The sequence below is a fragment of the Pelodiscus sinensis genome, chromosome 1, assembly GCF_049634645.1.
Source record: "Pelodiscus sinensis isolate JC-2024 chromosome 1, ASM4963464v1, whole genome shotgun sequence".
NCBI lineage: Eukaryota > Metazoa > Chordata > Testudines > Trionychidae > Pelodiscus > Pelodiscus sinensis.
The window spans coordinates 60457097-60475126 of record NC_134711.1 but is presented as its reverse complement, the minus strand read 5'-3'; the positions used below and the strand labels follow the sequence as shown (position 1 = coordinate 60475126).

The 18030-nt window shown below is 43.6% G+C and overlaps 1 protein-coding gene across 2 annotated transcripts in view; it reads right to left on the bottom strand.

Moving 5' to 3' along the window:
• The window catches only part of SRGAP1 (SLIT-ROBO Rho GTPase activating protein 1), a 219985-nt gene that overhangs the window by 16574 nt on the left and 185381 nt on the right, over nucleotides 1-18030 (bottom strand). For both annotated transcript variants that reach the window (XM_006130209.3, XM_075930928.1), the window contains 3 exons: nucleotides 7631-7736; nucleotides 3643-3867; nucleotides 2611-2690 (listed from right to left, as the gene is read on the bottom strand). In XM_006130209.3, the coding sequence (XP_006130271.2) occupies nucleotides 2611-2690; nucleotides 3643-3867; nucleotides 7631-7736 (411 nt within the window). The remainder of the gene's footprint in view (nucleotides 1-2610; nucleotides 2691-3642; nucleotides 3868-7630; nucleotides 7737-18030) is intronic.

Here is an 18030-nt window from a genome sequence, read left to right as displayed (position 1 = left end):
TTTGCCCATAAAGTACAAGTCACCTTGTTTCCCCTTTAAATGTACATCCACAATATGACTGTCCACTTTCTGTGTCAATTCACAAAAAAATAAAAAATTAAGAAATGGCAAAAAGCTGGGATTAAATTGCTGGTCATCCTGATGAATAAAACTAGATCAAATAATTAATTTTTTTTGTCTACCTCTGCATCATTGAGAATTACTCTAATCCAGGAGCAGGCAATAATTTTTGATGGGAGGCCACTCCAAGATTTTGGAAATTGGTCAAGGGCTGCACTCTTCCATGATATTGATGGAGGAAGTGCAGGGCATGGATGGAGGTTGGGTGCAGAAGGGAGCTTTGGGTAAGGAATTAGGTTGCAGGGGTTGGGGGGGAATCTGGGAGGGAGTTTGTGTGAAGGAGGCGATTGTGAACTGGGACACTGGACGGGGATGCAAGGGTTTGAGATGTGACCTATGGCACGAGGAGGTTGTGACCTGGGGCAGGAGATTGGGGTGCAGTTTCTGAGAGAGGATATGGGTGCAGGAGGGGAGCAGAGGGTTTGCGTTACGTGGGGTGGGAGGGCAGAGGGTTGCGGAGGGAGAGGTGGGAGTGCCAGAGGCAGGCTATGGCCAGGAGACTTACCTGGCTGACTCCCAGCCAACAGCCCAGCACATTTCTGAAGCAGCCTGCCTGCCTGCCTGACCTGCACTGCCCCTGTACAGGTTGTAGGGGACATGTGCATGTGTGAATAACTACGAACCAGAGGAAAGGGGGGGTGTGGTGCTTTGTGTGCTTCCTGTTTTTCAAACAGGCAACTCCTGTTGGCCAGAAACCACCCAATGGGATGGTGCTGGGGATGGGGACAGCTTATGAAGCTTTCCCCTTACCTCTCCTCCCCCCCGGGGTCATAGTAGTGAAAGAGAAATGGCCTGGCAGCAGCTTTTCTGAGTGATGTGCAGATGGGGCGAGGCAAGCAGGGAGCCTGCCTAGGGTTCTCCGCTGTGTCCATGGGCTGGATCCAGTGGGTTGGCAGGCTGGATGTGGCCTGCAGGCTGTATTTTGCCCACAAAATACTCTAATATTGCTCTAATCAATATTGTCTCACTCAGTAACACTATGCTATAACTTTACCACAGTCGTGGTAATCAGGATTGATAGAGGCACAAATGAAGTACTATAAATCTTGACCATGTAAAAGTAGTGCCTGTCCATGCTTTGAAGATCCTATTTAATATTTTACAATAGTGTACAAAAGGATTAAAACAACTTTTGATTGTTGCATGTCTTCCCCTCACCCAATGCATTCTCACGTGCTGGGGAAGGCTTGCAGAAATGCACATTTATGAATTTACACTTCCATATAGGTCAGAAAAATCAAGTTTCTCTTAAGAGGATTCTCCATCATTAAGTGTTTCACCTCCTGATCTGTCATCCATTTGATCGTGAGCATCTCCTAGGAGTCTGAAATAATTTAGTAGCATGAGAAACTATCTTATAAATTAGTATGTATGGGGAGGTGGGAAAAGCTACATACTACCTGTTGTGGCTGGTGGTGAAAATAAATGATGGGTTTGGGGCTGGCAATGGGATCCTTTCCCCAATCCTTGAAATTATTATTTTTGATTCTATACTTAGACATTTCTGATCTCTTAAATTAAATCAACTATACCATTTTGTTCTTCCATCCTCTTCCCCACCTTGTCACCTGAGAAACTCTTCTACTGTAATTCCTTCCCCTGCTCCTCCTGAATATGTGAAGGTGGCCTTCCTACACTTCGCTGCTTCCCTTACCCACCTAAACAAGTCCTCATGCAACCCCTTGCTCTTACTTTTATATTCCCTCGCCAGATGACAGGTTGTATCTACCTTCCCTTTCCTGTTTGGTCCCAGGCCCCTATCTGCTGCTTCATTGTTATCACTGGCTGCTTTATTCACTGAGCTGCCTTAAAGAAGGGAAAGAAGCATCTGCCACTAAGGGTTTGCCTACATGGGGAAATATACTGGCATCGCTATAGTGGAATAATGGTGCCATAGTATTTCCCTGTCTAGACAAGGCCTAAGTCTTTATTTGCTGAAAGAAAGAAGAGAAAATGTCATAGGTGATGCTTATTCCATTTGCCCCTCACTACCAGCTAGGATGCCTAGTCCAGCAAGAATAAGCATGATCCAAAATTATAGTTAATGGCTTTAGCTTAATAGTTTTTGGGGGGAGGGGTGTCCTTAAATCCTTTAGAAAGCATGCTTGTAAATATCCAAATCCAATGAATGCAATTATCTAAGCTAATATAGTCAAAGGCATGGGTTAGATCAGTTTGTGCAAAAAAGGCTACTTACAAAGGGAACATTACATCAGAAAGAAATTTGTGATGACTGAGTAGTTTCCCACTTACCCTTCCTGTAACTGAGCAAGCCAGGAAAGATGAAAGGAAACAGCTGGCAAAACACAAATGGATAACAATGAAGAAAAAATTAAAGATTAAAAATGGAAGTATAAGCTGTAGAGCAACCTCCTAGAAGTTCTTTAGCTTCGATTGAGGGACAGTGAGGAAAAGAGAGCATCTTCTACATGGAAAAACCTGTAAATGTAGTTTATTTAAAGGATTAAAGATGTAACATAAATGACATACCATCTTCACTGGTGTGAGGCTCTGTACTGGCATCCTGGTCCACTTCCTCTAGTGTACCATGTTCACTATATGGGCTATCACTGCAGAAATATACAGCAGGTTCAGGCAATTAGCACATGATGTAGTGCTTAATGGATTCTTTATATTTGGCATGAATCTCGCAGGGGTGCCATTTCAGGGTGTGTGTGTGTGTGGCCCCCTCTCGCTCACTTGGGGGACAATGGGGATGCGTTCGCACCCTTTGCACCCCTCTTGCATACAAGCCTGGGCTCGGAATGTGAGCCAAGCACCCATGCACCTGTCTGCATCCCCACATGTGGCTGGGTGGGAGAGAGCCAGTCTGGGCTTGGGAGATGGGCTGGATTTGGGTCTCCTCTGAGGCACCCTTAGCTGTTCCCTTGTTTGCTGTGCCCTCAGCAAGCTTAGGGAGGCAGGTGACAGAGCTGAGGTGCAACTGGGAGGCTGCCTCTGTTCCTGGCAAAAGCAGTCCCCTGGGTTGGGGGACAGGCCACCCGAAAGGCCATCTCCAGAGCTGAGTGGGTAGGACTCTTGAGAGGTGGAATCTGCCCGGGTTGGGTTACAAGTGGCTTTGCCAGTCCCCAAACAGTGTCCGGGGCAGGGACCTTGTGCGAGGGTGGAGCCTGTGGATGCTGATGATGTCATTCTCTCATCCCACAGGAATTTTTTTTTATATCTAGAGAGATGTTCTCGTTAAGAAAGGCTGGCAATCATCATGGTCAGGGCTTGCCAAGTGGCGGTGAGCCCCGCTCGCCAGCCATGCAGTTCTGCGCTCTGCGCCGGCTCTTCCGGGTTGTAATCTACTCACCACAGGCGAGTAGATTACATTATCTGTCTAGCCCTGATCATGGTTATGTTTGCCCACGTTTCACAGTAACACTTTCCTGTGAATCTTCCATACATCAGTATTTTATTTTCATATTTATCTATGACTCTTCTACCATTGCAGTTATTTATGTAAAATGGAATCCTAGGATTTTGGTATGAACTAAAAATGATAATATTCTGACTTACCAGTAATCGTCTCCAGCCATACATTTTTCATAAACAGGACCATCTAGTTCTTTAACATCTGGGAAAATAGCCTCATGATGGATGATGATTGTTTTGATTATTTCATTCACATGAGCTTGACATGACACCTGGTCTTGTATGTCTGGAACAGGCATCAGTGTTGGGCCAAAACATATGGCCAAGTTATAAGGATCCATCATGTTCTCATCACTGTATTGAGAGAGGCTATGAAAGAAGAATCAAGAAAGAGACTTTTTTTCCTCTGTGACCTTTTAATTTGAAAAACTACTCCAGAAAACCTTAAACTGCCAGCACAATGCAATGCTCCCCACCCTTCTTGACACTTAAGACCTGTACAACACATTAAAATAAATGATTCTGTTCTTCCATTGTCTGGCAACATGTTCCATTATCTGGCAACATACAACACTTGGCAGATTTACAGTATATAGACTAACACCAGGAAGGGGGGAATTAGTTTGAATTAACCATTTTTAGGCCATTGAAAATTTACTAAGGGACTACATGTGGCCTACAGTAAAGACACTGTTCTAAGTGCAAAAAATAAAAAATAGAGCTAAGGGCTTTCTGAGGGAAGAAACCTCCCTCCCCCTCACACTTTACTATGAAGCCACGTATATAACAACATTTCCAATATCTGAAACAGCATAGCTGACCACAAGATGGCCACAGAGGAATCCTCTGGTCACTGTAATGCCACTCAACCTCTGAAAAATCTGCCTCTGATGGAAGCAGAGTGATGCTGGCATCTTGCTGAACCTTGGATTCCATGTTATCCTCTTGGGACTACTGCTTGTAAATTATGCTACAGCAGTGGCTCTCAACTTTTCCAGACTACTCTAACCCGCTTTCAGGAAGCAGATTTGTCTTGCGAAGCTCACTCAAACTATTGGTTTACAAAATCAGACAAAAATACAAAAGTGTTACTGCACACTATTAATAAAAAATGCTTTCTTTCCTAGTACCATATAATTATAAAATCAATTGGGATATAAATATCGCACTTACATTTCAGTGTATAGTATATAGAGCAGTATAAACAAGTAATTGTACACAATTTTAGTTTGTACTGATTTTGCTGGTGCTTTTTATGTGGCCTGTTGTAAAACTAGGCAAATATCTAGATAAGCTGATGTATCTCTGTGTAACCCCAAGATATGTGTATCTCTGTGAGAGAGCCACTGTGTTAGAGGACCAGCCTGGTGTGCTCCTGGCCCAGAACCACAAAGGATACCTTTCCATATACCACCTTTCCCCCTGCAAGTTGAACTGTGTGAGCTTTTTAGCAGTAGCTGAAGATGGAGGTTTATAAATCCTCAGATTAATCATTCTTAAGGACTCAGTCCCAACAAGGCCTTGAAGTCTCACATCTCCCACTGATCTGATACTGCTTGGCACCTTACAGGACTGGAGATGCAGCTGGTATGCTTGCCAATCTTTACACGCATAGTCTTAAAAGGCTTTAAACTATACTTGCTAGAGAAAATATTTGCTCCATGGCAACAGTATATTGTGACATCAATGCAAAACAAAAAGAATCAAGAATTCGAAATGACTCCTTTCCAATCCTGCAAAATCTGCTTGTAAAATCAGTCATGCTACCCTTTTATGTGTCATATTTTGTTAATGTGCCGTGTGCTATGATCATAAATCTTGTTCTACAAATTACAAAGAAGATTAAGTTACTTGATTATTCATGAATTATGCTACATTGGGTGGTTAAAATTTGATGTATGAAATAAGAAAGGCTAGATGCTGTTGCCTCTATGTTCTACATGACACACGCTTGGTGGAATATAGTAGAAGAGACTATTTTTATTGCAGCAAAGTCCTTTTTTTACATGCAGTCCCAATAGATTTACTCAATTATGGAGCAAATACCAGTAAAGGAGGAATATGCCAATTAAGGGCATGATCTCTCATTCCCTAAGGGTTTATCTACACTAGAGCTGGAGGCATAATTTCCAGCTCACAGACACACCTGTCCTCGCTTTGAGCAAGCTAGTGTGCTAAAAATAGTGTAGCCACTGCCATATGGGTGGTGGGAGATGCTAGCCACCCCACATATGTCCCTAGAGTTTTTGGGATTGTACATGAAATGGCTAGTCCATGCAGCTGCGGCTACACTGCCATTTTTATACTAGGTCAGTCTCCCTGAGCTGGAATTTACACCTCCAGCCCACGTGTAGTTGCACCTCATTAAATATATCATCATCATCTAGTACTGATGATATAGTACTAGGAGTTGCATTGCTGCTGGGGTAGGGGAGGTAAAGATCAGTTTCAGCAGCGGCTGACTCAGAGACACTGGGGGCAGAGCAGCTGGGGTGCTGCCGGGTTGGTCCCGCAGCGCCGAGGGGCGGTGCTATGGGACCAGCCTGACAGCACCCCAGTTGCTCTGCCCCAGGCGTCCTGATTCAGCCACTGCTGAAACTGACCAGCAGCGGCTGAATCGGGGATGCCTGGGGCAGAGCTGGACTATCGGAAGGGGGGGCTACGAGGAGTCTGGGGAGGCATCCTCTCCACCCCAGACCCCTCATAGCCCCCCCTTCTGATAGTCCGGCATATCTGATAATCCGGCACCCCCTGGGTCCTAAAGGTGCCGGATTATCAGAAGTTTACTGTAACATGAATTACCCTCTATAATCTTGACCAGTGTTAGATGATTGAGGCTGGGAAATAAAAAGAAGTCTTACATGCACTACTGGTTGTCAGGGCCTTATTACAGCCATTCTCAAAAGGTACAGCTGGGTTTTTTCAGGTGTGGAAAAAAGGCCCAAACAATGTGCCCTCTAAACTACAGGGCAGCACAGCTTCACAGGTCATTGATCAGCCCCACCCAGTCAGTCAGCAACATGCACTCAGCCCTGAGCCTCTGACTGGGCGGGGCTGATTAATCATCTGTGAAGCTGTGCTGCTCTGCAGCTTAGAGGGAACACTGGGCCCAAATCCTTTTACTGCAGGGCTGTGTGTGTGTGTGTGTGTTTGGAAAATCACTTATTTGGTGACAAGTACAGTGGGGATTAGCATCTACAACTACTCAAAGGGTGCACATACAATTAAAGCCTAACAATGAAATCTACACACTTAGCATATTAACATTGTAATAACACATTTTATCATTCACATCCTAAAGGTATAGTAGAAACTCAATCCAAAACACACATTGCAGTATTTGAAAGGAGGTTTAAGGAACAGCAGAACAAAGTTCCCAGGAGGCAGGCAGTACAGAAACAGAAAAAGTCAATAACAGGGCAGGCCACTGATCAAAGAAAGCATATCATATAGTGAAAATACCAGGACAAGGGGGAAAAAACCCAGAAAAGGGACAGGTAAAAGTAGTGGCTTCTTCCACTCTACTTTCCTGTGGCCCAGTTTTTTCATTCAGAATAGGCCAATTTCTGATGCTTCCATCTGTCCAACATCTGTCTCAGTTTTTCCATTTGAAGCGAAAGTGATGGGGTTGCCAATAGCATATTGTTATTTTGGGCAAAAGCACCAGTGAATTTTCCTAAAGGCACACACGAGAAAATGTGGATGTTGCTCCATCACAGCTTCTAACCACCAGCTACTGAATGATTTGGCTGTTGCATTTTTTCAATCAGAAAGACGAGTGTAGCTAAAACGTCCACTTCTAAATTATGCAAGTTATTTTTAATATGGATATTTGTTATTTGTTGTTTTGTTTTACAACTCCAGCTCTAGTTGCAGTCTTTGTGTTCAAGGCGCAACACTTATCAGTCTTACCATGACCTTGTGGTCAGTTAAAATGAAAAGTAGCTTCAATTTGTACAAAAACAGACCTTTTTCCTTCTGTTTTCACTGCCAATTAAAATACCCTCTTCTGTGTTAAATGAAGATAAAATGTAAATTTTATGTAGATTAAGAAGAAACACAAAAATTTTGACACGAGCAGTAGAAGTGGGACGAAGATGTAGAATTTTGAAAGGAACCTTAAGGTACTTACTGGTTAAGGAAGGCAAACAGGTATCTCATCACTATAAGGACAGACCTGGGTAAAGTCAGGAGGAGTTTGCGGATGTGAAGAGCCCTCTCATAGAGATTATCTATTCCTGTAAGGCAGAAGATGATATGTTCAGCTCCTTTTTAGGATAAAGCCTGTACATTTCAGCTGAATGGTGTTATTCTTATACAAATATGTTACTCCTCAACATTTTTCAAATTTTGAAAAAAAGGGGAACACTTTGAATAAAACATGAAGCCCTTCCCTTTTTGACCAGATGATGCTTTTAAGTATGTCCAGCAAGTCTGCTGAAAACTAACTTACTGTCGATTTCTAAGCAAGGTAGCTCATGAAACTACAATAAGAGGATTTTCCCCTCAAGGATAAATAAGTAATATTAGGAGACTAGATGTCTTTGTCATCAGTTTTAAACACGGGCTTATTATCTGTATTTGAATTTGTATATTGAAAATATCCTTCTGATCACAGCTTTCCAACTTAGTTTCTTTGTCAACACTCTCTCTCCAGCTGTAAATCTATTAAAGTTAATGCCTTTTGGTATTAATTCAAAAATATAAAGTACAATGATCAGATGGGTTTTCCACAGATAATTTTGTTTAGGTCCATTCAAATATTTCTGAAGTGGGCAAACCAACAGCTGTGTACAGCAGGACTGAGACAGCACAAGAACATTGGTTTCTATTGCCTTATAACAGAAAATCCTTGTCAGCATGTATTATTTTCTTCATTGTTCAGAATGATCATGTAGCTTCAACTGGAAAGCAAGATCTTTCAAAGTAGCAAACCTCTACTCTGAATCAGAAATCCTTGAACTCTTCTCTCTCAGATATTTTCAGTGTAAATGGCATTGCTAAAAGCAATTTAACACTTCAATAATGCCCCCTAAGTCAACCAAGAAATAATAGTACAATTCACATAATTTAAATACTGTCCTAGTAGAATATTAGAATAATAGCACCTACTAACCATGCAATGGAGATTTGGTAACAAGAGAAACTGTGAAATGAGGAATTGGGGGTGAAGCCAACAGCCAAAACCCATCTGTTATAGAATATGAAATTTTTCACAGAAGACATTTAAAATAATCACTTACATAAAAGGTCAGTGTTAATTATAGGCGGCATTCTCAATGTTTATTTTTGCTCTTTTGATGTGCTTATTTTATACAAATTAGCACTCACGTTCAGTTGTAAACTGTGTGTTGCCAATGTTTAAATATTTGTCCCCAATAGGAAAAAAAATCCAGTTTCCAATAGTTGATATGTTCATAACACCAACAGAGACAAGAGGAGTATCACAGAAGCAGAATTTGTGTTGCTCATACAAAAGAGATGCCCCTCAACAGCACTTCCTTGAAGATAAATATTTCTGCCTGGAAAACGATGGGGTAAATTCTGCTCCTGCAGCTGCAGCCATGGAAGATTCCCATTTTAACATAAGAAATGTGTAGGAGGGTGAGGGGATTTGGGATGGGGTAACAAACAGGGATTTGACTGCATGTCATTTTGCTCTTAGGAGATCTACTGCGCACAAGTAGATTCTTCCATCCTCTCTTTTTCCCTCTTTCATAGCAGGGATAGAGTCATACAACCATAGAGCTGGAAGAGACCTCAGGAGGTCATCAAGTCCATCCCCCTTGCCCAAGGCAGGACCAATCCCAACTAAATCAACCCAACAAGGGCTTTGACAAGCCAAGACTTAAAAACCTCTAGGGATGGAGATTCCGCCACCTCCCTAGGTAACCCATTCCAGTGCTTCACCACCTGCCTAGTGAAATAGTTTTTCCTAATATCCAACCTAGACCTCCCCACTGTAACTTGAGACTATTGCTCCTTATTCTGCCATCCGTCACTACTGTGAACAGCCTTTCTCCATCCTCTTTGGAACCTCCCTTCAGGAAGTTGAAGGCTGCTATCAACCTCCCCCCCCCCCCCCCACTCTTCTCTTCTGCAGACTAAACAAACCCAAATCCCTCAGTCTCTCCTCACAGGTCATGCGCTCCAGCCCCCTAATCGTTTTGGTCGCCCTCTGCTGGACCCAATGCATCCAAATCCTTTCTATAGTGGGGGGCCCAGAACTGGACACAATACTCCAGATGTGGTCTCATCAGAGCTGAATAAAAGGGAATAATCACTTCTCTGGATCTGCTGGCAATGCTCCTCCTAATGCAACCAAATATGCCATTAGCCTTCTTGGCTACAAGGGCACATTGTCGACTCATATCCAGCTTCTCATCCATTGTAATCCCCAGGACTTTTTCTGCAGAACTGCTACTTAGTCATTCAGTTGGCTTGGGACTGTGAAGGCTCCTAGAATAGCAACAGCAGAGAAGCTTTGTAGCCTGGGGTGAGGTGCATTTCCCTCCTCATGGAAGAGAGTAGCACATAGCCTAGGATTCCAACTTTGAGCCTAGATTTGTTGGTTTTTAGAAATGGTGCCCTTATTTGCTTAACAAGCAGCTAATAACTGACTGCCAAGGGCATACGCAGCATAAGCAAAAACGAAACATTCATAGTATGGGTCCTATCATATTCCAGCAGCATGCTGCCTGTGAGGACACCATGTAAAACAGAGTTTCTGTAGGTCATTACAAACCACACTTTACAGTAATTAGCTGTGTATATATTTAACTCATTCCTAGTAAAACTGTCCCAATGTTCTGACCTCTCACTCATTACTATGGAGAAAGCATTCTTTACTGAAAATCTGAAGCCAGCACAAGTGTGAATTTGGCTGCTTTCCATTGTTTATTTAATAAACACTAATATTCTCCTCACAGTGTTTGCTTTCCTTTCAAATTAAAGTTGGAGGAGAATAATTTATCTGCTGTAATCTTTTACCTAAGAATCTCAAACATCAAGGGCTACATTCTGGCTTCTTCTATGGGGGAAAAGGAGTGGATACAAGAACCGTCTTTCACCCAGATGCATGCATGGTTGTGTTGCTTTCCAGGTGAAGGGGATAGACAGTGTTGCTTTGCCTCTGAAGGTTACTTTTCCAAAGGAGACATATGGGGGTGAGGTGAGGGGGCGGGGCAGAGAAGCTGGGTTGTTGTGTGGCCATAGTAAGGGGCTAGCAGCAGATCATTTACTGTGAAGCAGGATTATGAAGCAGTGCCAAGGAGGGAAGGCCCATTTTATACAAGAGCAGCTCATCTTCTACTTGCACACTGAAGACCACTTCATCACTTTGACTCTCAGTAACAATAAATTAGTCCTACCTCATCAATTCTAAGACGTGAATGGGTATTTTCCCCACTTTTCTAGTAAGATAACCCTAGGCATTTACTTTAGAATATAAGAATGGCATATGGATCACAATAATGGTCCATCTAGCCCAATATCCACAGTGGTCAATGGGGACGTGAATGGGTAACTGGTTAATCCAGTGATATTAACTGGGTAATGGTTAAACAGTTCCCCAGGAGTAGCCTGGGTGGAGGGCTGCTTCTGCCCTACCAGGCCCCAGTGGCCAGCCCCATATGGGGCTGGGAGCATGAGCCCTATGGGTTGGAGGTTGCTCCTTCTTGGGTGGAGGTATCTGTGGCCCAGAATCCCACTTAGTCGATTAAACCTAACATTTAACCAGTTCATTGATTAATCAGGATTTTACATCCTCAGTGGCCAATGCCAGATGCATCAAAGTGATCATCTAATCATCAAGTGATCCATCCTCTGTCATCGGGTCCCAGCATCTGGCAGACAGAGGCTTAGGGACACCCAAACATTCCCTGGCTATGAGTCCTCCAGTTTGACTGTGCGTTGTGTGAAGAATCCTTCCCTTTTGTTTTCACTCTGCTGCCTATTCATTTCATTGGATAACTCTTAGTTCCTGTGTTATGTGAAGGGGTTATTCACTTTCTCCACATCTTTCATGATTTTATAGACCCCTCTCATAGTTCCTCATAGTTGTTTCTTTTCTAACCTCAATAGTTCCAGTCTTTTTTAATATTGCCTCATAGGGAAGTTGTCCTGTATCCCTAATAATCTTTGTTGCCCTTTGCTGTACCTTTTCCAATTCCAATACAGGTCAAACCCCTGAAAACCAGTACTCTGGTCCGGCAACATCTGTGGTCTGGCAAGATCATGAAAGCTCCTGGGCCAGACAGCCCAGGAGCCCAATGGCAGAAGGGTAGGGCTGCCAGATGGTCTTCCAAAAAATACCGAACATGAGGGCTAAAAATTTGCCGAGCAAAAAAAACAACAACAAAACAAAAAAACACTGCCACAAACTCACATGCTATGTTTAATACTTACCTTTATTATAAACAGTCTTATTATAAACAGTCTTCATCCTACACCATCTCTATGTAAAGAGGCTTAGAGGTAATTGTGCAAATGTGCATGCTATTTTCATTGTTTTCTATTCCTCTAAAGCTAAGGCGATAGAAGAATTTAGAACTCCTTTTTATCCTGCAGCTGAACTGATTGTAGAGAACTCCCAGCGCCGATCGCGCCCCGCCTCCCAGCCACTCCCACTAGGATTCTGGGCTTCTGATGCGCCCAGAGTGGCGATCGCATCCCCGCTTTCCAGCTGGGATTCCCAGGCTGGGCCACAGGACCGCGATCGGCGCTGGAAGCCTGTGATTGCGTAGAAGCCTGGCGGGGGCGGAGGAAGTGGTTGGGACTCCCAGACACTCTCCCTGCCCCCTGTAGGCTTCTGATGCACCCAGAGTGGTGATCGCAGCACCGCCTCCCAGCTGGGACTCCCAGGCCAGGAGGCGGGGCTGCGATCAGCGCTGGGAGCCTGTGATTGCACAGAAGCCTGGCGGGGGTGTGGGGAATGGCTGGGAGTCCCAGCCATTCTCTCCGCTCCCGCCAGGCTTCTGTGCAATCACAGGCTCCCAGCGCTGATTGTGGCCCCGCCTTCCAGCCGCTTCCCCTGCCCACGCCAGGCTTCCGTCCAGTGTGCAGCCAGAAAAATCAGAAAATACCAGACATTGTACGTGTCTGGTATTTTCTGATTTTTTTACCGGACAGAGAGCACAAATACTGGACTGTCCAGTAGAATACCAGACAACTCTCCAGAAGGGTCAGCAGCATGGCCAGAGGCAGCAGGGTCAGAGCCCCACAGAAGTGCTGGGGCCAGGCCAGAGAACCCCAGGAAGAAGGAGGTTGGCAGCCCATGACAGCACAGGGACAGAAAACCCTGATAGTGCAGATCTAGGGGCTGGAGAATTCCAGCTGCCCATGGCAGCATGGGGCCAGAGGAAGAAGCAGCTTGGCTGCCTGCAATAGTGTGGAACTGAGGAAATCTGGTTGCCTGCAGCATCATCATAGAATTATAGAATACTAGGACTGGAAGAGACCTCGAGAGGTCATCGAGTCCAGTCCCCTGCCCTCATGGCAGGATCCAGTACTGTCCAGACCATCCCTGATAGACATTTCTCTAACCTACTCTTAAATATCTCCAGAGATGGAGATTCCACAACCACTCTCGGAAATTTAGTCCAGTGTTTAACCACCCTGAACGTTAGGAACTTTTTCCTAATGTCCAACCGAAACCTCCCTTGCTGCAGTTTAAGCCCATTGCTTCTTGTACTATCTTCAGAGGCCAGGAAGAACGTTTTCTTCCTCCTCCTTGTGACACCTTTTAGATACCTGAAAACCGCTATCATGTCCCCTCTCAATCTTTTCTTTTTAAACTAAACAAGCCCAATTTTTTCATAGGTCTTCATAGGTCTTGTTCTCTAGACCTTTAATCATTCTTGTTGCTCTTCTCTGGACCGCCTCTAATTTTTCCACATCTTTCTTGAAATGTGGCACCCAGAACTGGACACAGTACTCCAACTGAGGCCTAACCAGTGCAGAGTACAGTGGAAGAATGACTTCTTATGTGTTGCTCACAACACACCTGTTAATGCATCCTAGGATCATGCTGGCTTTTTTTGCAACAGCGTCACTCTGTTGACTCATATTTAGCTTGTGGTCCACTATAACCCCTAGATCCCTTTCTGCCGTACTCCTTCCTAGACAGTTGCTTCCCATTCTATATGTGTGAAACTGATTGTTCCTTCCTAAGTGGAGCACTTTGCATTTCTCCTTATTAAACTTCATCCTGTTCACCTCAGACCATTTCTCCAATTTGTCCAGATCATTTTGAATTATGATCCTATCCTCCAAAGCAGTTGCAACCGCTCCAGGCTCGGTATCATCTGCAAACTTAATAAGCAGGGCTTGACAAACCGCGGCGAAATCTACTCACCAGCCCTGCACTGCGCATATGCGCGCCGCCAGTGAATTGGGCGTATGGCTGAAATCTACTCGCCACCCCCGAGTAGATTCACTGGATTTGTTGAGCCCTGTTAATAAGCATACTCTATATGCCAATATCTAAATAGTTGATGAAGATATTGAACAGAACCTGTCCCAAAACAGACCCCTGCAGAACCCCACTTGTTATTCCTTTCCAGCAGGATTGTGAACCGTTACTCTCTGGGAACGGTTATCCAGCCAGTTATGCACCCACCTTATAGTAGCCCCATCTAAGTTGTATTTGCCTAATTTATTGATAAGAATATCATGCAAGACCATATCAAATGCCTTACTAAAGTCTTGAAGCAAAATGCAGGACAATGTAGCACTTTAAAGACTAACAAGATGGTTTATTAGATGATGAGCTTTCATGGGCCAGACCCACTTCCTCAGCTCAAATAGTGGAAGAAAATAGTCACAACCATATATATCAAAGGATACAATTAAAAAAAAATTGAACACATGAAAAGGACAAATCACATTTCAGAACAGGAGGGGGATGCTGGGGGGGTGGAAGGAAGGAAGGTAAGTGTCTATGAATTGATGATCATAAAGATGTCATTGATGTACCGTCCCCTTTCACCCCTTCTCTACCTACGGTACATCAATGACATCTTTATGATCTGGACGCATGGCCAAGAAACACTGGAGATATTCCACAGAGATTTCAACAACCTACACCCCACCATCAACCTCAGCCTGGACCATTCTACACGAGAGATCCACTTCCTGGACACCACAGTACAAATCAACAATGGAAAATTAGACACCACTCTCTACAGAAAACCCACCGACTCATACAGTTACCTACATGCTTCCAGCTCCCATCCAGAACACACCACACAATCCATCGTCTATAGCCAAGCCCTTCGATACAACCGCATCTGCTCTAATCCCACTGACAGAGACCAGAAGCTTCAGGATCTCTACCAAGCATTTATAAACCTCAACTACCCACCCGGAGAAATAAAAAAGCAAATTGAAAGAGCCAGACGAATACCTAGAAACCATCTACTTCAAGACAGACCCAAGAAAACCAACAATAGAACACCACTTGTCATCACCTACAACCCCCAACTTAAACCTGTCCAATACATTATCAATAAACTACAGCCTATACTGGAACAGGATACCATACTCCAAGAGGCTCTGGGAGACAGACCCATAGTCTCCTATAGACAACCACCTAACCTCAAGATGATTCTTACCAACAACCACAGGACATACCACACTAATATCAACCCTGGTACCTTCCCTTGCAACAAACCCCGTTGCCAGCTTTGTCCACATATTCATTCTGCTGATGCCATTATTGGACCTAACCAAGTGAGTTATAAGATCAAGAACACATATTCCTGCGCATCCAGAAATATAATTTATGCTATCATGTGCCGAAAGTGTCCGTCTGCCATGTACATTGGACAAACATCTCAGACACTTCGCCAAAGGATTAATGCCCACAAAACAGATATCAGACAAGATCACAAAGAAAAAACAGTTTCTTGCCATTTTAACCAGAAAGGACACTCTCTCAATGACTTAACCACCTGCATTCTGCTACAAAGACCTTTTACATCTGCACTTGAAAGGGAATCCTCTGAACTGTCATTCATGTTAAAATTCGACACTCTCCGAGAAGGATGAACAAACACTCAAACTATCTTACCCATTACCAAGATAGCTTCCCCAATTATCACCTCTAATACCATTAGCTCACAAACATCCCACTCTCCCCACCTCTAATATCATCAATTCATAGACACTTACCTTCCTTCCTTCCCCCCCCCCCCCCCCGGCATCCCCCTCCTGTTCTGAAATGTGATTTGTCCTTTTCATATGTGTTCAATTTTTTTTAATTCTATCCTTTGATATATATGGTTGTGACTATTTTCTTCCACTATTTGATCTGAGGAAGTGGGTCTGGCCCACGAAAGCTCATCATCTAATAAACCATCTTGTTACTCTTTAAAGTGCTACATTGTCCTGCATTTTGCTTCAGCTACCCCAGACTAACACGGCTACATTTCTATCACTTACTAAAGTCTTGGTATACTACATACACTGCTTCTCCCTTATCCACAAGACTCATTATCCTCTCAAAGAAAGCTATCAAATTGGTTTGACATGATTTGTGCTTTACAAATCCATGCTGGCTCTTCCCTATCACCTTATTGTCTTCCAAGTGTTTGCAAATGATTTCCTTAATTACTTGCTCCATTATCTTTCCTGGCACAGAAGTTAAACTGACTGCTCTGTTGTTTCCTGGGTTGTTCTTATTTCCCTTTTTATAGATGGGCACTATATTTCCCCTTTTCCAATCTTCTGGAATCTCTCCTGTCTTCCATGATTTTCCAAAGATTATAGTTAAAGGTTCAGATACCTCCTCTATCAGCCCCTTAAGTATTCTAGGATGCATTTCATCAGGCCCTGGTGACTTGCAGACATCTAACTTTTCTAAGTGATTTTTAACTTGTTCTTTTTTTATTTTATCTTCTAAACCTACGCCCTTCCCACTAGCATTCACTATGTCAGTCATTCCTTCATCAGATTTCTCGGTGAAGACTGAAACAAAGAGTCATTAAGCATCTCTGCCATTTCCAAGTTTCCTGTTACTGTTTTCCCCTCCTCATTGATCAATGGGCCTACCCTGTCCTTGGTTTTCCTCTTGCTTCTAATATATTTATAGAATGTCTTCTTGTTTCCCTTTATGCCTGTAGCTAGTTTAAACTTGTTTTGTGCCTTCGCCTTTCTAATCTTACCCTTGCATTCCTGTATTGTTTGCCTACATTCATCCTTACACGGCACCAGGGAACCGCAGAAGCATGGTGCTGGGGGCTGGAGACCCCAGGACACCCCTGGCAGCCCGGGGCTGGGGGGCCAGTGGCAGCAGGGCAGACAGCCTGGCTGGGCGGGGGTAGTAGAGGGGCCCAGAGACAGGTGGCTGACTGGTTCGAGACTGATGGTAGGGGACACCTCCCCTGGTCTGGAAAATTCTCTCAGTTGGGACCAGTCAGGTCCCGACGTTGCCAGACGAGGGAGGAACAAATTGTAACTTTTTTGAGATAGAGTAACCAGAACTGTATGCAGTACTCAAAGTGTGGATGTAACACTGATTCATATAGGGCACTGTGATATTACTGTCTTCTTACTATCAATCTCTTTCATAAAGGTTCCTAACATAGTTAGCTTTTTTGCTGCTGAGGCACGTTGAGCAGATGCTTTCAGAGAACTGTCCACAATTACCCCAAGATCTCTTTCTTGAGTGGAACAGCTAGTTTAGACCTCCATCATTCTGTATGTATAGCTGGATTATGTTTCCTAATATGCATTACTTTGCATTTTATCAACATTGAATTTCACTTGCCATTTTGTTGCCCAGATACCAATTTTGTGAAATCCCTTTAATTCAGTGTTTCTTAAACTTTTTAAGACCGAGGAACACCAAACAATATATTTTTTTAAAATGAGGAACACCAAGGATTTTTTTTGTTAAGAAAAAGAAGAAAAGAAAAAGAAAAAAAGAGGTCCCCTGCCCCTTTAAGGGCAGCCATTTTGAACTCTGTAGTTCTCCGCAGCACACCCGTGTGCCACAGCACACGGTTTAAGAAACACTGCTTTAACTCTTTGCAGTCAGAAATGGCCTGAACTCTCCTCAGTAAGTTTGTATCATTTGCAATCTTTGCCACCTCACTGTTTTCCCTTTTGCAAGATTAATTATAAATATGTCTCTCTCCATTCTGATTTGTGACTACTTATTTACTTTTCTCCCCCCTGTCTTTTAACTAGATACTGATACATGCCCTGTTCTTTCTCTTGTCCCACGACAGCCTACTCTGCTTATGGGCCTTTGGTGAGGAACCCTGGCAAAGTCTTAGGATAGCACCGTGGATGGACCAGGTCAGGGACCATTGTGTTTTTGAGATTGCACTTTCTAGATGCCAGAACACATAAGTGCAGAGAGGTTGGAGCCATTTATGACTTTACTATAAGCAATGGGGGTAAGGCTGGAGGTGCTGTACTGAACCCTGTCAGTTGTGTCAATTGACTTAGTTCACATATTGTATAACTGAAGCTCTATTTTTTAAATAAAACTGTATTTTCAAAAATCACTAGAACCTGTTCATAATG